The sequence below is a fragment of the Chiloscyllium plagiosum genome, chromosome 6 (genome assembly GCF_004010195.1).
Source record: "Chiloscyllium plagiosum isolate BGI_BamShark_2017 chromosome 6, ASM401019v2, whole genome shotgun sequence".
Taxonomy (NCBI): Eukaryota; Metazoa; Chordata; class Chondrichthyes; order Orectolobiformes; family Hemiscylliidae; genus Chiloscyllium; species Chiloscyllium plagiosum.
In genome coordinates, this window is record NC_057715.1 from 94,064,482 (window position 1) to 94,081,439 (window position 16,958).

Below are 16,958 nucleotides of genomic sequence, written 5' to 3' on the forward strand. Positions count from 1 at the left end.
CTAATCCACGTTACCATCTCCATCAATCTAGCCCCAAACCAGCTGTGACAGAGAACTCTGCTGCGGGAGACTCAATGTTGCTGGAGCCAAAGACCCACCCAGGCAGTGCCTCACAGCCAACCTGGCAATATCCAACATGCTAGAGCTGTAGTGTCCAGGGCACCTGGTCCATCCCAGTAACCATCAGAGTCAGCAGCTGCATGAAGACACTTGGCTCCTCAACCAGGAAACACCAAGACTGATTCGACGAGAATGATCAGGAGATCCAGGATCCCCTCCATCACAAATGCAAGGTGTTTCTGAAGTGGCAGCTCCACCAAAACCTGTATGGGAGGAAACAAACCTTCAGAGAACTGAAAGCTGAGGTATAACAAAATAAACTCCTGTGATCTGCAGCACAGACGATGAATGGAAAGAAAACAGGAGGCTCAGTAACTCGCTGATAGACACAATGAGTCAGGCTTTTTCAACGCAGAGTACCCAGGCACCTACTCTACAGAGTCCAAAAAGGAAGAATTGCTCTCCAAAGATGGAAAGATTTTAATGCAAGTGCTCTCAACGCCATTTCATGACACACTTCACTGCTGTCTCTGTGCACCTTGAACCTGCTGTGATATCAAAGCCGTCCCAACAGCTGGAAAACCAGGTCCGACACAGATGGAATCTCCTTGCTAAAGGATTAAAATATGAAGCTTGAAAGGGTTCAGAAAAGATTTGCAAGGATGGTGCCAGGGTTGGAGAGTTTAAGCAATAGGGAGGCGTTGAATTGTTTGGGGCTATTTTCCCTGGAGCATTGGAGACAGAGGGGTGACGTTTTATAGAGGTTTATAAAAACATAATGGACATGGAGAGGGTAAGTAGGCAAGGTCTTTTCCACAGGGTAGAGCAGACAAAACTAGAGCATTTGAGTGGGAGGGGAAAGATTTGAAAGGGACTTAAGGGGCAGCTTTTTCACATGCTGAGGCGTGTATAGACTGAGCTGCCAGAGGAAGTGGTGGAGGCTGGTACAATTACAACATTTTTAAAAGGCATCTGGATGGGTTTATGAATAGGAAAGGTTTAGAGGAATATAGACCAAATGCTGGCAAATGGGACTAGATTAATTTAGGATATCTGGTCAGTACAGACAAGTTGGATCGAAGGGTCTGTTTCCATGTAGTACATCTCCATGACAGCCAAGTCTCTCCTGATTATGAATCCACAATGTTATCGCCCATATCTGGAACGAAAAGAACATACTGGGAGATCCAAGATGCTGTAGTTGTAACCATCTCCTTCAAGAAAGGAGACCAGCTAACTGGAAATTAGAGATCTCCCTGTTGACAGCTGTAGGAAAGATCACTGGGAGAATCCTCCTCAACTAACTCTGTGGTTGAAGAGCTCTTTCCCGAGCCTGTGACCGATGAGCACAGGCTGAAAATAATGGTAGCACAATATGATAGGTTAGTCAAATCACGTGACAAACGAGCAAATATTAAAGACAATGGTGGCATAATGTGATAGGTTAAGTGTAAAGTAGAAGACCATTGTGGCAGAAGATGATATTAGTTTAGAAAGACAACACAAGCTAATGACACCAGATAAGCGCAGCAACTAGAAAAGTATAAAAAGTAGGAAGCCCCAAGAATCGGGGCAATCAGGAAGCTATTTTCTGATTGTCACAGCTTTTGTTTGCAAATAAAAGTTTTTAACTTCAGAAATTCTCTGCGTCTCCCGGTGATTCTCACAGAGCATTAGGTACAAACTCTCCACAGCAACCTCTGTACACGGCCACCTTCAATCTGAGTGCTCTTTTCCTTCCAGACATGGATGTTAACATTGTGGACTCTCTGCTGTATTGGAGCTGTACAATATGGAAACACCTTTCTGTCCAACTTGTCCATACTGACCAGGTATCGAAAGTTGGTGTAGTCTCATTTGCCAGCATTTGGTCCATATTCCTCTAAACCCTTCCTATTCATGTATCCATTCAGATGCCTTTTAAATGTTATAATTGTACCTGCCTCCACTACTTCCTCTGACAGCTCATTCTATACACTCGGTTAGCTATGAGGGATTGTGGAATATTCTCAAGTTTGGCTGCTCAGACATCCATCACCATTCTCTATGAAAGAAGCCATGACCTCCTTCAATGGATCCACCGTAGACACAATTCACGTGCGAACTGGGGTCAAGTGGGGCTGCATCATCACACTGATCTGCTTCTCCATCTTCTGCACAGCACTACCCTGCACCCCAACCCTTCACCCAATGCCCCCCAAATCTCCATGAAGCACCCGGCTGGAGTGGAGCTAAACCTGCTGGACAAATGGAAAACTGTTCAACCTTCGCCTTCACGGCAGAATCCAGACCAACCCATCTTCTGTCATTTTTTAATGTGAAGACTGCATCTCAATGTCTGTGTGTCTCTGCAAACCCCAGAGGCTGAATTATAGTCCATCATTGTGTCCACGGAGGGGTATGAGAGGTGAGTAAACATCTGAAAAATGAAGGTTCTTTACCAACCCACTCTTGTCACATGAAACTGCTCCACCGCCCACCCCCCATAACCTCCCTTGACCACAGCAAGCCAATGGACAATGTTGATAATTCCCCATACCTCAGAACTTCCTCTCAGTTCGAGCAGACATTGATGAAATCCGACATTGACTCTAATGCATCAGTGCAGCCTTCAGACACCTGAGAAACAGTATTTGAAGTCCATGACCTCCAATCCAGCATCAAGCTCTCAATCTACAGAGCAGCCACAGTCCCCACCCTCCCTGTGTGGATCAGAATCATGGACCATATACAGCAGATACCTCAAATCCCTGGCGAATTATCATCGACTGTGGTGAGCACCCTCTCTCAGGTCAATAGTCCCACAATCTAGGCACAGGTTATCCATGAGCATCTGCAATGAGTGTACCACATTGTCCACATGCCTGATACAAGACTCCCTAAACAAGTGCTCTACCCTGAGCTCCACAATGGAAAGTGATCAGATACAGGAAATACCACCCTTGAAGCCTTCCTAAACAAATGTAGCCTCCCTACCGACTCATGGGAATCACTTGCCCTGGATTAGACCATTCACCACTGCAGAATAACATCCCCACACCACCCCAAAGACTATGACAAAAGCCTGCAAAGACATGTTTTAAGAGGCAGAGGAATTGGCATTATCTGAACACTATATTCAAACTACATTCTAAACTGCACATTAATGTGGTTTGAGCGCCATTGAATGTTCCTGAGTGAAATTAAATCTTATAGACCAAGGAAATCGCAGGCTTGATCCATGAATGCTGCTATCAGTTGAGTTGAGAGTAAATAGTACCACAAGCAGCTGCTGGCTGTATAATTAGAAGGATTGCCAGAGTTCCATTTGTTGACTGTCATTACAGAAGTGTAGATGTGAAGAGGATTGGGTTCAGATGTAGTACCGCTTGTGGCTGGTGGTTTGCTGTGATTAAAAAAAATCTGCCCCAGTGGAAGTAGAGCAGCAAACCCAGCTCCAATAGTCAGTACCTTCATGAGAGGATGGAAACTCTTCCAGGGAATTATTCAGATGGCTCTTTCAAAGACACATAGACACAATGTGCCAAATGAACTGTAATTACCTTTGTCCTGGAGTCACTTTAAGAAAATTTGCAATTTATTTAAAATGTCCAGGGAACATTGAGAAGGTGGAGATGGTGGTGAGCTTCCTTCTTGAACCGCTGCTGTCCACGTGCTGTAGGGACTCACAATGTCCTTAGGAAGGGAATTCTAGGAAAGTGATCTAGTGACATTGAGGAAACTGGGGAAGGGTTAAGCACTGAAATCCTGAGCAGTGTCTGTGACGCGCCTGATCAGTGCTAAGGGTGCTACAGTGCTTTCTACTCCAAAGGATTGTTGAGATTTTTGTTGGTTTTACACCTGTTATGAAAAGTTTTTGAAGTAAATCAGTATAAAAGTAGAGTAAGTGTAATACAGACAGCCCAAGTATTCGTTGTTCTGATTATCTACTCCCAATGCCATTGTTATCACACAGGGTAAAGCGGCGATCTTAGCTTTCTAAGTATTCCAAATGTACATACACTGACACCTCTTTGGGGTCCTAAGATAATGGTAGTTGAGCTAGAGGCCTCTCCCCATATCACAAGATTGGTCCTGTGAGATTGTGTTTGCTGCCATATTTGTGAAAGAAAAATGCAAATGCCTGTAATCTTGTGAGCAAGTCTTTGTATTTGCTATGTGTAATTTATAATTCAAACAATGTTGCAAATTCTTATTTGATTTATGTTGATGCTGATTCATTTTGCAATAAGTTATTTTTAAAAAAGTGAAATCTTGTTGGTAATTTGTTCACCTGCAGGTTGTTTGGTAAATGTGATGGTTTTTGTTTTACAGTATGAGGAGCTCTGCTAATAATCCAGCTCAGGAGAATATTTAGGTTGTAACTGCAGTAGTCTGTAAACTAGTGCTGCTGCTGTCAGCTTCATATTGTTCAAGGTTTTAGTTGTCCTTTTTCTGTCATCAGTAAAACCCACACAGTATCGTCATGGAGTCATTTTATGTTGTCACTCATTTATTGTGGACAGTGTGGCCTTCTCCATGTTATGATGGTTTGGATGTGAAATCTGTTCTTGGGTTAGATGTTGCGTAGAAGGAAGAAAGCCCCACCACCATACGGTCATAGACATATACCTCAGGGAAACAGACCCTTGGATCCAACTTGTCTATGCCGACCAGATATCCTAATCTAATCTGGCACCTGCCAGCACTTGGCCCATATCCCTCCAAACCCTTCCTATTCATATACCCATCCAGATGCCTTTTAAATGCTGCAATTGTCCCAGCCTCCTCCACATCCTGTGGCAGCTCATTTCATACACGTTCCACCCTTTGCGTGAAAATATTGCCCCTTAGGTCCCTTTTATATCTTTCACCTCTGATCCTAAACCTATGCCTTCTAGTTTGGGACTCCCCACACAGCAGGGAAAAGACCTTGTCTATTTATCCTACCCATGCCCCTCATGATTTTATAAGCCTCTAAGGTTACCCCTCTGCCTCCACTCCAGGGAAAACAGCCCCAGCCTGATCAACCTCTCTCTATAGCTCAAATCCTCCAACCCTGGCAACATCCCTGTAAATCTTTTCTGAACCCTTTCAAGTTTCACAACTTTCTTCCAATAGGAAAGAGATAAAATAGCACACAATATTCCAAAAGTGGCCTTGCCATTGTCCCTGTACAGCGCAACATGACCTCTCAACTCCTATACTCAATGCTTTGACCAATAATGGAAAGCATACCAAATGCCGCCTTCACTATCCTATCTACCAGCGACTCCACTTTCAAGGAGCTATGAACCCACACTCCAAGGTCTTTGTTTAGCAACACTCCCTAGGCGCTTACCATTAAGTCCTGCTCTGATTTGCTTTTCCAAATTGCAGCACCTCTCATTCCTCTAACTTAAACTCCATCTGCCACATCTCAGCCCATTGTCCCATCTGGTCCAGATCCTGTTGTAATCTGAGGTAACCCTCTTCGCTGTCCACGACAGCTCCATTTTTGGTGTCCTCTTCAAACTTACTAATTATACCTCTTTTATGCTCGCATCCAAATCATTTTATATAAATGATGAAAAGCAGTGCACCCAGCACCGACCCTGGTGGCACTCCACTGCTCACAGGCCTCCACTCTGAAAAACAACCCTCCACCACCACCACCACCACCCTCTGTCTTCTACCTTTGAGCCAGTTCTGTATCCAAATGGCTAGTTCTCCCTGTATTCCATGAGATCTAACCTTGCTAATCAGTCTCCCAAGGGGAACCTTGTCAAACACCTTACTGAAGTCCATAAAGGTCATGTCTACTGCTCTGCCATCATCAATCCTTTGTTATTTCTTCAAAAAACTCAATCAAGTTCATGAGACATGGTTTCCCACGCACAAAGCCATGTTGACTCTCCCTAATCAGTCCTTGCCTTTCCAAATGCATGTAAATCCTCCAACAACTTGCCCACCACTGATGTCAAGCTCACTGGCCTATAGTTCCCTGCCTTGTCCTTACCACCTTTCTTAAACAGTAGCACCACATTTGCCAACCTCAAGTCTTCCGGCACCTCACCTGTGACTATCAATGAGACAAATATCTCAGCAAGGGGCCCAGCAATCACTTCTTCCCTAGCTTCCCACAGAATTCTAAGATACACCTGACCAGGTCCTGGGGATTTATCCACTTTTATGCTTTTCAGGACATCCAGCACTGCCTCCTCTGTAATATGGACACTTTTTTCAAAATGTCACCATCTATTTCCCTACATTCTATATCTTCCATGTCCACCTTCACAGTAAGTACTGATGCAAAATACGCATTTTAGTATCTTCCCTCCTCTCCTGTGACTCCACATGTAAGCTGCCTTGCTGGAAATGATCTCTGTGGTATACCGATGCTAGTGTGTGATTTTATTTTAGATTTTGTCAGACTTTGTGCAAAGGCTTTTATCAGAATCAAATCCATTGTATCATTGCTCCTGTCTGCAGCCAAGTGTCTGACCCATATTTAAATGTTGCTGCATGAGAGGCTGGAGAATACACTTAGCTATTTTGATGAAGGATGAGGGATAAATGCTGGTCTAACTCTGTTGGACAAGGTGGTGATGACCTTTTGCCTTGGGTCATTTCAATGTATTTGATGGATTCACACTTAAGATGTTGTTATGAAAGGACTTCCGGGATATTGACTCAATAACACTGAAAGAGCAGCGATGTATTTCCAAGCCAGGATGGTGTGGCAGAAATTGCTTGCAAGCGATGCCACATTAATTTCTTACCTTACCCCATGGTAGGTTTTGGTAAGAAATGGTGAGAGAACTCACTAGTCCTAGTGGCAAGAAAAAGCTCCTCCAAAAAAAAGTCAATTAACCTGGAGCAGTGTTTGTAGAGGAATAAGACTGTTATTTTCTGGGTCTGTAGATTGTGAAGGAGCAAAAATAGCCTTTTGTAGAGTGATATGTGCTTCTTGTCAGATATGAGAGTTTAAGGGTTACTGTAGATTATATCTGCCATAAATGCTGTTAGTTTGTGAATCTTATCAGATTGAATGGATTGGTTGGAGAGACAGTTAGAAGCAATGAGGAATTTGCAACAGTGTGTGATGGATGGCAGTTATAGGAAGGGAGGAAAGTATTGGATACAGTCACATAGATGGGTTAACTCCAGGAAAGGTAAGAGAGGTAGGCAGCTAGTGCAGGAGTCTTTTGTGGCGATCCTCATTTCAAACAGGTATTGAGCAGCCAAGTTTCTGGTATTGAGACTGGCTCTAATGCAATAAGGGGTACGTTGGGTTCCAAGAGATCAATTGTGTTAGGGGATTCTGTAGTCCGAGGTACAAACCGATGTTTCTGTGGCCAGCAGAGAAAAGTCAGAATGGTGTGTTGTTTCCCTGGTGCCAGGATCAAGGATGTCTCAGAGGGTGCAGAATGTTCTCACGGGGGAGAGGGGCCAGCAGGAGGTCATTGTCCACATTGGAACCAACGACATAGGAAGGGAAAAGGTTGAGATTCTGAAGGGAGATTAGAGAGTTAGGCAGGAATTTAAGAATGAGGTCCTCGAGTAGTAATATTTGGATTACTCCTGGTGCTATGAGCTAGTGAGGGCAGGAATAGGAGGATAGAGCAGATGAATGCATGGAGCTGGTGTATGGGAGAAGGATTCACATTTTTGGATCATTGGAATCTCTTTTTGGGGTAGAAGGGACCTGTACAAGAAGGACTGGTTTCACCTAAATCGGAAGGGGACCAATATACTGGTAGGGAAATTTGCTAGAGCTGCTCAGGAGGCTTTAAACTAGTAAGGTGGGGGAGTGGGACCCAGGGAGATAGTGAGGAAAGAGGTGGGACCCAGGGAGATAGTAAGGAAAGAGATCAATCTGAGACAGGTACAGTTGGGAACAGAAGTGAGTCAAACAGTCAGGCCAGGCAGGGACAAGATAGGATTAATAAATTAAACTGCATTTATTTCAATGCAAGGGGCCTAACAGGGAAGGCAGATGAACTCAGGGCATGGTTACGAACATGGGACTGGGATATCATAGCAATTACAGAAACATGGCTCAGGGATGGGCAGGACTGGCAGTTTAATGTTCCAGGATTCAAATGCTGCAGGAAGGATAGAAAGGGAGGCAGAGAGGAGGGGGAGTGGTGTTTTTGATAAGGGATAGCATTACAGCTGTACTAAGGGAGGATATTCCTGGAGATACATCCAGGGAAGTGATTTGGGTGGAACTGAGAAATAAGAAAGGGATGATCACATTATTGGGATTGTATTATAGACCCCCTAATAGTCGGAGGGAAATTGAGAAACAAACTTGTAAAGAGATCTCCGCTATCTGCAAGAATAATAGGGTAGTTATGGTAGGGGATTTTAACTTTCCAAACATCGACTGGGACTGCCATAGTGTTAAGTGTGTACAAAAAAATTGTCTGTGTCAGTATGTGGATGTACCTACTAGAGAAGGTGCAAAACTTCACCTACTCTTGGGAAATAAGGCAGGGCAGGTGACTGAGGTCAGTGGGGGAGCACTTTGGGGCCAGTGACCATAATTCAATTATTAAAATAGTGATGGAAAAGGAGAGACCAGATCTAAAAGTTGAAGTTCTAAATTGGAGAAAGGCAGATTTTGACTGTATTAGGCTAGAACTTTCGAAAGCTGATTGGGGGCAGATGCTTACAGGTAAAGGGACGGCTGGAAAATGGGAATGAGATAACAAGAATCCAGAGAAAATATATTCCTGTTAGGGTGGAAGGAAAGGCTGGTAGGTATAGGGAATGCTGGATAACTAAAGAAATTGAGGGTTTGGTTAAGAAAAAGAAGGAAGCCTATGTAAGGTATAGACAGGATAGATCGAGTGAATCCTTAGAGTATAAAGGAAGTAGGAGTATACTTAAGAGGGAAATCAGGAGGGCAAAAAGGGGACATGAGGTAGCTTTGGCAAATAGAATTAAGGAGAATCCAAAGGGTTTTTACAAATACATTAAGGACAAAAGGGTAACAAGGGAGATAATAGGACCCTCAAAGATCAGCAATACGGCCTTTGTGTGGAGCCGCAGAAAACGGGAGAGATACTAAATGAGTATTTTGCATCAGTATTTACTGTGGAAAAGAATATGGAAGATATAGACTGTAGGGAAATAGATGGTGACATCTTGCAAAATGTTCATATTACAGAGGAGGAAGTGCTGGATGTCTTGAAATGCATAAAGGTGGATAAATCCCCAGGACCTGATCAGGTGTACCCTAGAACTCTGTGGGAAGCTAGAGAAGTGATTGGGTTTCTTGCTGAGATATTTGTATCATCGATAGTCACAGGTGAGGTGTCGGAAGACTGAGGTTGGCAAATGTGGTGCCACTGTTTAATGGTGGTAAGGACAAGCCAGGGAACTATAGACCGGTGAGCCTGAGGTCAGTGGTGAGCAAGTTGTTGGAGGGAATCCTGAGGGACAGGGTGTACATGTATTTGGAAAGGCAAGGACTAATTAGGGATAGTCAACATGGCTTTGTGCATGGCAAATCATGTCTCACAAACTTGATTCTGTTTTTTGAAGAAGTAACAGAGGATTGATGAGGGCAGAGCAGTAGATGTGATCTATATGGATTTCAGTGAGGGGTTCGACAAGGTTCCCCTTAGGAGACTGATTAGCAAGATTAGATCTCACAGAATACAGGGACAACTAGCCATTTGGATACAGAACTGGCTCAAAGGTAGAAGACTTTAGAGCTTACACCTTAGGGTGTAGGTAGAGGGTTGTTTTTCAGACTAGAGGCCTGTGAACAGTGGAGTGCCACAAGGATCGGTGCTGGGTCCTCTACTTTGTCATTTCCATAAATGATTTGGATGTGAGCATAAGAGGTACAGTTAGTAAGTTTGCAGATGACACCAAAATTGGAGGAGTAGTGGACAGCGAAGAAGATTACCTCCGATTACAACATGATCTGGACCAGATTGGCCAATGGGCTGAGAAGTGGCAGATGGAGTTTAATTCACATAAATGTGAGGTGTTGCATTTTGGGAAAGCAAATTTTAGCAGGATTTATACACTTAAGGTCCTAGGGAGTGTTGCTGAACAAAGAGGCCTGGAGTGCAGGTTCATAGCTCCTTGAAAGTGGAGTTGCAGGTAGATAGGATACTGAAGAAGGCGTTTGGTATGCTTTCCTTTATTGGTCAGAGTATTGAGTACAGGAGTTGGGAGGTTCTGTTGCGGCTGTACAGGATATTGGTTAGGCCACTGTTGGAATATTGCGTGCAATTCTGGTCTCCTTCCTATTGGAAAGATGTTGTGAAACTTGAAAGCGTTCATTAAAGATTTAGACAGATGTTGTCAGAGTTGGAGGATTTGAACTATGGGGAGAGGCTGAACAGGCTGAGCCTGTTTTCCCTGGAGCATTGGAGGCTGAGGGGTGTTCTGAAAGAGTTTTACAAAATTATGAGGGACATGGATTGGGTAAATAGGCAAAGTCTTTTCCCTGGGGTGGGAGAGTCCAGAACTAGTGGGCATAGGCTTAGGGTGAGAGGGAAAAGATATAAAAGAGACCTAACGGGCAACTTTTTCACACAGAGGGTGGTATGTATATGGAATGAGCTGCCAGAGGAAGTGGTGGAGGCTGATACAATTGCAACATTTTAAAAGGCATTTGGATGGGTATATGAATAGGAAGGGTTTGGAGGGATGTGGGCCGGGTGCTGCCACGTGGGACTAGATTGGGTTGGGATATCTGGTCGACATGGACGGGTTAGACTGAAGGGTCTGTTTCCATGCTGTACATCGCTGACTCTAAAACAGAAGATTTATCTCCAGGACTCCATGATATATTCATCACTTAGCCATAGTAAGGTTGGGGCCAGGGCACAACCCTAACAGATGCACTGCTAAACTCCTTTCTTAATTGGTAATAAAGGGTTATGGAAGCTACCTTCAGAAATTATGGAAATGGGAATTAATTTTTAAATCAATTTGAACCTGGTTACGTCTTGAAAATTTGTCACATTCCACACTTTTTGAAAAAAAAAGCAAATTGCTTGCTTGTTTTGAAGTATTTAGTGTTCAGATAACTATTAAGTTAATTGTGGAGATTTGGTTGTTGATATATCCTTGAATAATTGCTCCATTTAATATGAACTAAGGCACAACGATGAAAGGAGATTTTCAGATTTGCTTACTGGTTTACTGAACTCGGCTGAGACAACAACAGGCATGAGCATTGCAATTGGGAATGAAGGGTTATGGGGAAAAGGTGGGAAAGTGGAGTTGAGAATTATTGTCAATCATGATCTCACTGAATAGAGGAGCACATGTGATAGGCTGAGTGGCCTACTTCTGTTCCTACACACATTAGCCTCCATGTCTTAACAGCCAAGGAGAGAGAAATCGAGCAGGGCTCCAGTCTGTGACCTTTATCCAGTGCACTTGCAGTAAATGCAATCTGCATATGACTGATACCATTGACTATGATCAAATTTCCCACAAGATTGACAAACGGTGTGAAATTTTACACTTGCAAAGGATTCTGGAATCTTAATAGGTTCAATGAATGCCAAGAACTTTGTCAAATGTGATGATAAAGCCTTTCTTTTTTGTTTTAAACAGTATTCTAGTGTTGTACCACATGCTGACCTGGGGTTTAGCTATCCTGCTATTGGTTGAAGGTGTAGCCATGCTCTATTATCCATCCATTTCCAGGTTAGTAACTTCAGGAATTCGATACAACTTGCTCGGTTCTGACTCTCGGCCTTCAAAAATCTGATGCAGTGCAGAAAATGCTTTTTTCTTCCTCCCCAATATTGTCTAATACTAATGTATATTCAGAAGCTCACATTTCTGAAAAAGCAATAGTAGAATTGTAACCCTTGGTGCTCCTTTTAAAATATGTTTAGTGGAAGGGATGGCTTTCATGATTTTTGACAATGCTCAAAAATTAGTCAACATGTGAATGTAAATTGAAGTAATAGAGAGACAACATCATCCTGTGCAACTAATGTAAAACTTGAATTGGGTTTAGTTTTTGAAGTTCTGTGCCATGGTAACTTCTCTGTAATACAGCATCATTGCCTCATGATGTTTATGGTAGACAGAAAAGTACCTATATTGAATTCAAGGTGATTAATATGAACTTGAATCTTTCCTAGCTGTGAGAATGGACTGGAACATGCAATCCCTCACTACATCACGACCTACATACCTCTGTTGCTCGTTCTGCTTGTAAATCCCATCCTGTTTGGGAAAGCTGCGTCTGCAGGTATGACTTGCACAAATATTGTTCAACATTACTTTCATATTTTCACTCTGTCAAGCTTAAAAGGTGAACCACAATGGTTACTATAGCCATGCATTTTAAAGTTCTTCCAAGTTACTGGTTTATACTCACTGTTGACTTCCAATGAGATATAGGTAGCAGCACTGCAATGGGCTCTGTCCCTGGTTTAAACATGGGGAAGCAGTCCTGATGACAGCTAGTCCATCCCTTCATAAAACCATAAGACATGGGAGCAGAAGTGCACATTTAGTCCTCCGCCACCAATTAGTGAGATTGGGTCTATTCTGATAATCTTCAACTCCACTTTCCTGCCTTAACCCTCTGTTTTCCCCTTATTCATGCTGTCCTGCTGAAATCGTTTGCCGGGATGTTGGGCTAGTACAATGCACCTCCCGTTGTTGATTTTGCCCGACAGCACTCATTTGCAAGCTCCTTGTGTGAATAATGTCAAAATGCATGATATGATTTTCACCCAGGGAGGTGCAATCCAGTAAGAAAGCAACATCATCAGAGATACCAGGCTCAGCTCTCTCATCTCACATACAGACAGGGGCAGAAATAGTGTTTGTTATGAAATTTGCATTGTTGCAAAAGATACGTCATTTAATATTGCCTATCTTTGCCATTCCCAACAACATGAAACTAAATTTTAAAAGCCCTAGAGTGTTTTCCTCTTTTTAAGTGATTTTTTTTCACACTTGAATATGCAAAGTCACCTTGTAATTTGGTGTATAGGAACTGTGTAACCCATGACATCCGATGTGCTTACAATTTTATGGATGAATGAAAATGGAAATCATGTGATTCATAACCTCCATAACTAGTGATTATTCAAGGGGAACCAGTGCCTCAAAATGAAAATGCCAAAAGTATGAATGCATTGGGCATCTTATTGTGATTGGCCCTCACTGTCAGCTGATACTTTGCATGGGGCCAGATTGCTTAAGTGTCTTTAACTGTTTATGAGGTGAATGTTTTATACCTTTTATTTAAGTATCTGGAGTGGGTGATGGGCACTGATTTATCTATGCAACGGGGTGAGTGAATACTACAGAAAGTTATTTTCATTATTAGTTTGGATGAGGGCCAGTTGACGGTTGGTGAACAGCATGAACTTATTTAAGGATTCAATCATCCTCTTTTTAATTTAATTCATAAGCACCATCATGTGAAATACATTCATTCACTAAAGAAACCTTGTGATGACATTGGCATTTGCAACATTTTCAATACTGCTCTGTTATCACTGCCGCTGGATTTCAGTCTGCATGTCACCAATTGCACTATTGAAAAGTCGTTTAAATTCAAATGGTTTGAAACTTCATCTGTTTGTGATAGAATTCACATTTTTAAGTGTATTATTGCATCAGATTCAAGGGAAATACATTTTATTTTTCAGTTGCCTCACTCTTGAAGGGAAGGCAAGGTATATATACAGAAAATGAAAGGCGTTTGGGGACTCAGATTAAATTAAGATTTTTCAAGATTCTGCTTGTATTTATTATTTGGTAAGGCCCAGTTATGTATTTATGAGAATTGCTAATATCACATGCTGAAACTAAATTACCTGATTCTATTTGTTTTTCTTTAAATATGAAATAGCGATAAGCATGTTAATAGTGGTGTTAGATACTAATATCTTTAAACCTTATTCAAGGTTGTGAATTGAGTCATAGTTCATTTACTCCTTTATTCCTGCTCCCCTAATGACTGACTGACTGACTGACTTTATAACTTAAATCCATATAACTTTAATAACTTTGCCAAATATAAAACCTACATCAAATGCATCTTTTGAAATTTTCAATTGAGCTGTATAGGTTCACAAAGCAGGAATCCATACTAATACTTTAACTAATTATGAAATCATAGAGTCTTACAGCATGGAAACAGACCCTTTTATCCAACTCATCCGTTCTGACCAAGTTTCCCAAATGAAACTAGTCTCACTTGCCTGTGTTTGGCCCATATTCCTCTAAACATTTCCCATTCATGCACCTGTTCAAATGTCTTTTAAATGTTGTAATTGTGCTCACTTCCTACAAACATGCCTAGGCTGTTTTTTTTTCCCATTCATGGGATGTGGATGTCGCTGACTAGGCTAGTCCTTACTGCCCATCCTCCGTTCCACTTGAGAATGTGTTGGTGAGCTGCTTTCTTGAACTGTTGCTATAGGTCCACGTGCAATAGGTTGACCCACAATTCTGTTAGAGAGGGAATTCCAGGATTTTGACTTGGTGTCGGTGAAGGAGTCGTAATATGTTTCCAAGTCAGGATGGTGAGTGGCTTAGATGAGAACTTGCAGGCAGTGGTATTCACATGTACCTGCTGCCTTTCTAGATGAATTTGTTCATGGGTTGGTTTGGAAGGTACTGTCTGAGGAGCTTTGGTGAATTTCTGCAGTGCATCTTGTAGATAGCACGCACCCACTGCTGCTACTGAATGTTAGTGGTGGGAATAAGTGGATGTTTGTAGATGTGGTGCCAATTGAGTGGGATTGATAAAATGTTGATAAAATTGCTCTCATCCAGGCAAGTGGGGAGCTTTCCTTCGTGGTCCGATTTGTCCTTTGTAAATGGTGGATGGATATTTAAGATTCAAGTGGAGCAGTTCTCACAGCAAGATTCCTACCTTTTGACTCCAGTACTTCTATAACTGACCAGAAACTGAACTGTCATATTTATCTAGGGTAACCCAAAGGATATTGATCGTGAGGGATTCAGTGTTAGTGATGCCATAGAATGTCAATAGTCCACAGTTAGATTCTCTCTTGTTGTAAATGGTTATTCCCTGGTACTGGTGTGCTACTTGGCCTAAGCCTGGATATTGTCCAGGTTTTGCTGCTTTTGTATTTGAGGAGTTGTGGATGGTGCTGAGCATTGCGCAGTGATCAGTGACCTTATGATGGAGGGAAGGTAGAAGGTGGTTGGGCCTCGGACACTATCTTGCAGGGATTCTGGAGCTGGGAGGACTGACTTCCAACAACTGCAATCTCCTTTTGTGCGCATTGACTCCAGTTTTTCTAGAGCTCCTTGATGCCATACTTTAGCAAATTCAGCCTTGATATCAAGGGCAGTTTCTCTCAACTCACCATGGTTGGACCAAGGTTGTAGTGAGGTCAGGAGCTGAGAAGCCCTGGTGGAACCCAATCATGGTGTCAATGATTATTGCTGAACAGGTACTGCTTCATCGCATTATTGATGACATCATGCATCACTTTTACTGATGATCAAGATGAGACTGGAAAATTGCCCAGGTATGTCCATCCACCAAAAGCAGGACAAATCCAAACCAGTCAAATATTGTTCCATCAGTCTATTCTTGATCATTATCAAAATGAAAGTGTTATCAAACAGCACTTGTTCAACAGTCAAGGAGCCCTGCCAAAATTGGAAATTTGAGTATACATTTCCAATAAACAGAGACATTCCAGTACAAAATAAGACTGTTGTAGTGGTTGGAGGTCACTCATCCCAGCTCTAGGATGTCTCTGCAGGGGTTCTTAAGCCTAACCATCTTCAACTGCTTCATCAATGACTTTCCTTCCATCATAAGGTCAGAAGTGGGGATGTTCACCAATGATTGTTCAATGTTCAGCACCATTCATGATTTCCCATATTCTCACACAATGAGACCTGAACAACATGCAGCCTCTGGCAGAAATCTGGCAAATTACAATCACTCCACATAAATGCCAGGCAATGACTAATTGCATTTGACATTCAATGGCATTATCATGGTTGAATCTCTCACTATCAAAAGCTTAGGGGTGGCCATTGATCGGGAATTGAACTGGACCAGGCATATAAATACAGCAGTGACAAGAGAAGCTCATAACTTGGGAATTCTGCAAAGAATAACTGATCTCCTCCTTCCCCAAAGCCTGTTCGTCATCTACAAGGCACAAGTCAGCACTGTGAGGGAATATTCCCCACTTGCCTGGATTTCTGCAACTCCAACAACACTTGAAGCTTGGCATTCAGGACTAAGCAGTCTGATTTTTGCGGTGCTCCTCCAACACTAACTAAGAAGCAGCAGTATGTACCATATCCAAGATGCACTGAAGCAGCTAATTGGAGCTCCATCAACAGCATCTTCCATGTCCATAGTTTCACCAGGAGGGATGAGTGAAGCAGGTAGATAGAAGCATCACCACCTGTATGTTCCCCTCCAAGTCACACACCTTTCTCTCTCTCTCTACATGATTTTGCTGTCCCTTCACTGTTGCTGGGTCAAAATTCTGGCGTTCCTTTCCTAACCGCAGTATGGATGTGATAGCAGTGGTTCTAGAGGATGGTTCACTTCTCAAGGACAATTTACAAATGGGCAGTAAATGCTGGCCTTGCCAAACGACACCCGCATCCTGGGAATCACAGAATCTCTACAGTGTGGAAGCAGGGTCATTCGGCCTATCAAATCTACACCGACCCTCAGAGCAGCCCACCCAGACCCACCCCTCTACCCTATCCCTGTAACCCTGCATTTCCCATGGCTAACCCACCTAGCCTGCTCATCTCTGGACACTGGGCAATTTAGCGTGGACAATCCACCTAACCTGCACGTCTTTGGACTGTTTTGATTGTTTTGGCCTTTTCAAGTGTTATTCCAAGTACCTTTTCTAAAGGTTGTGACTTTACCTGCCTCAACTACCCTCTCAGACTGCATTCCAGATCCCACC

The 16,958-nt window shown here is 42.7% G+C and overlaps 1 protein-coding gene across 1 annotated transcript in view; it reads left to right on the plus strand.

Moving 5' to 3' along the window:
* The window catches only part of gpr143 (G protein-coupled receptor 143), an 89,278-nt gene that overhangs the window by 27,938 nt on the left and 44,382 nt on the right, over positions 1-16,958 (plus strand). The window contains exons 4-7 of the mRNA XM_043692714.1: positions 11,614-11,706; positions 12,153-12,262; positions 13,680-13,788; positions 14,812-14,923. Coding sequence (XP_043548649.1) covers positions 11,614-11,706; positions 12,153-12,262; positions 13,680-13,788; positions 14,812-14,923 — 424 coding nt within the window. The remainder of the gene's footprint in view (positions 1-11,613; positions 11,707-12,152; positions 12,263-13,679; positions 13,789-14,811; positions 14,924-16,958) is intronic.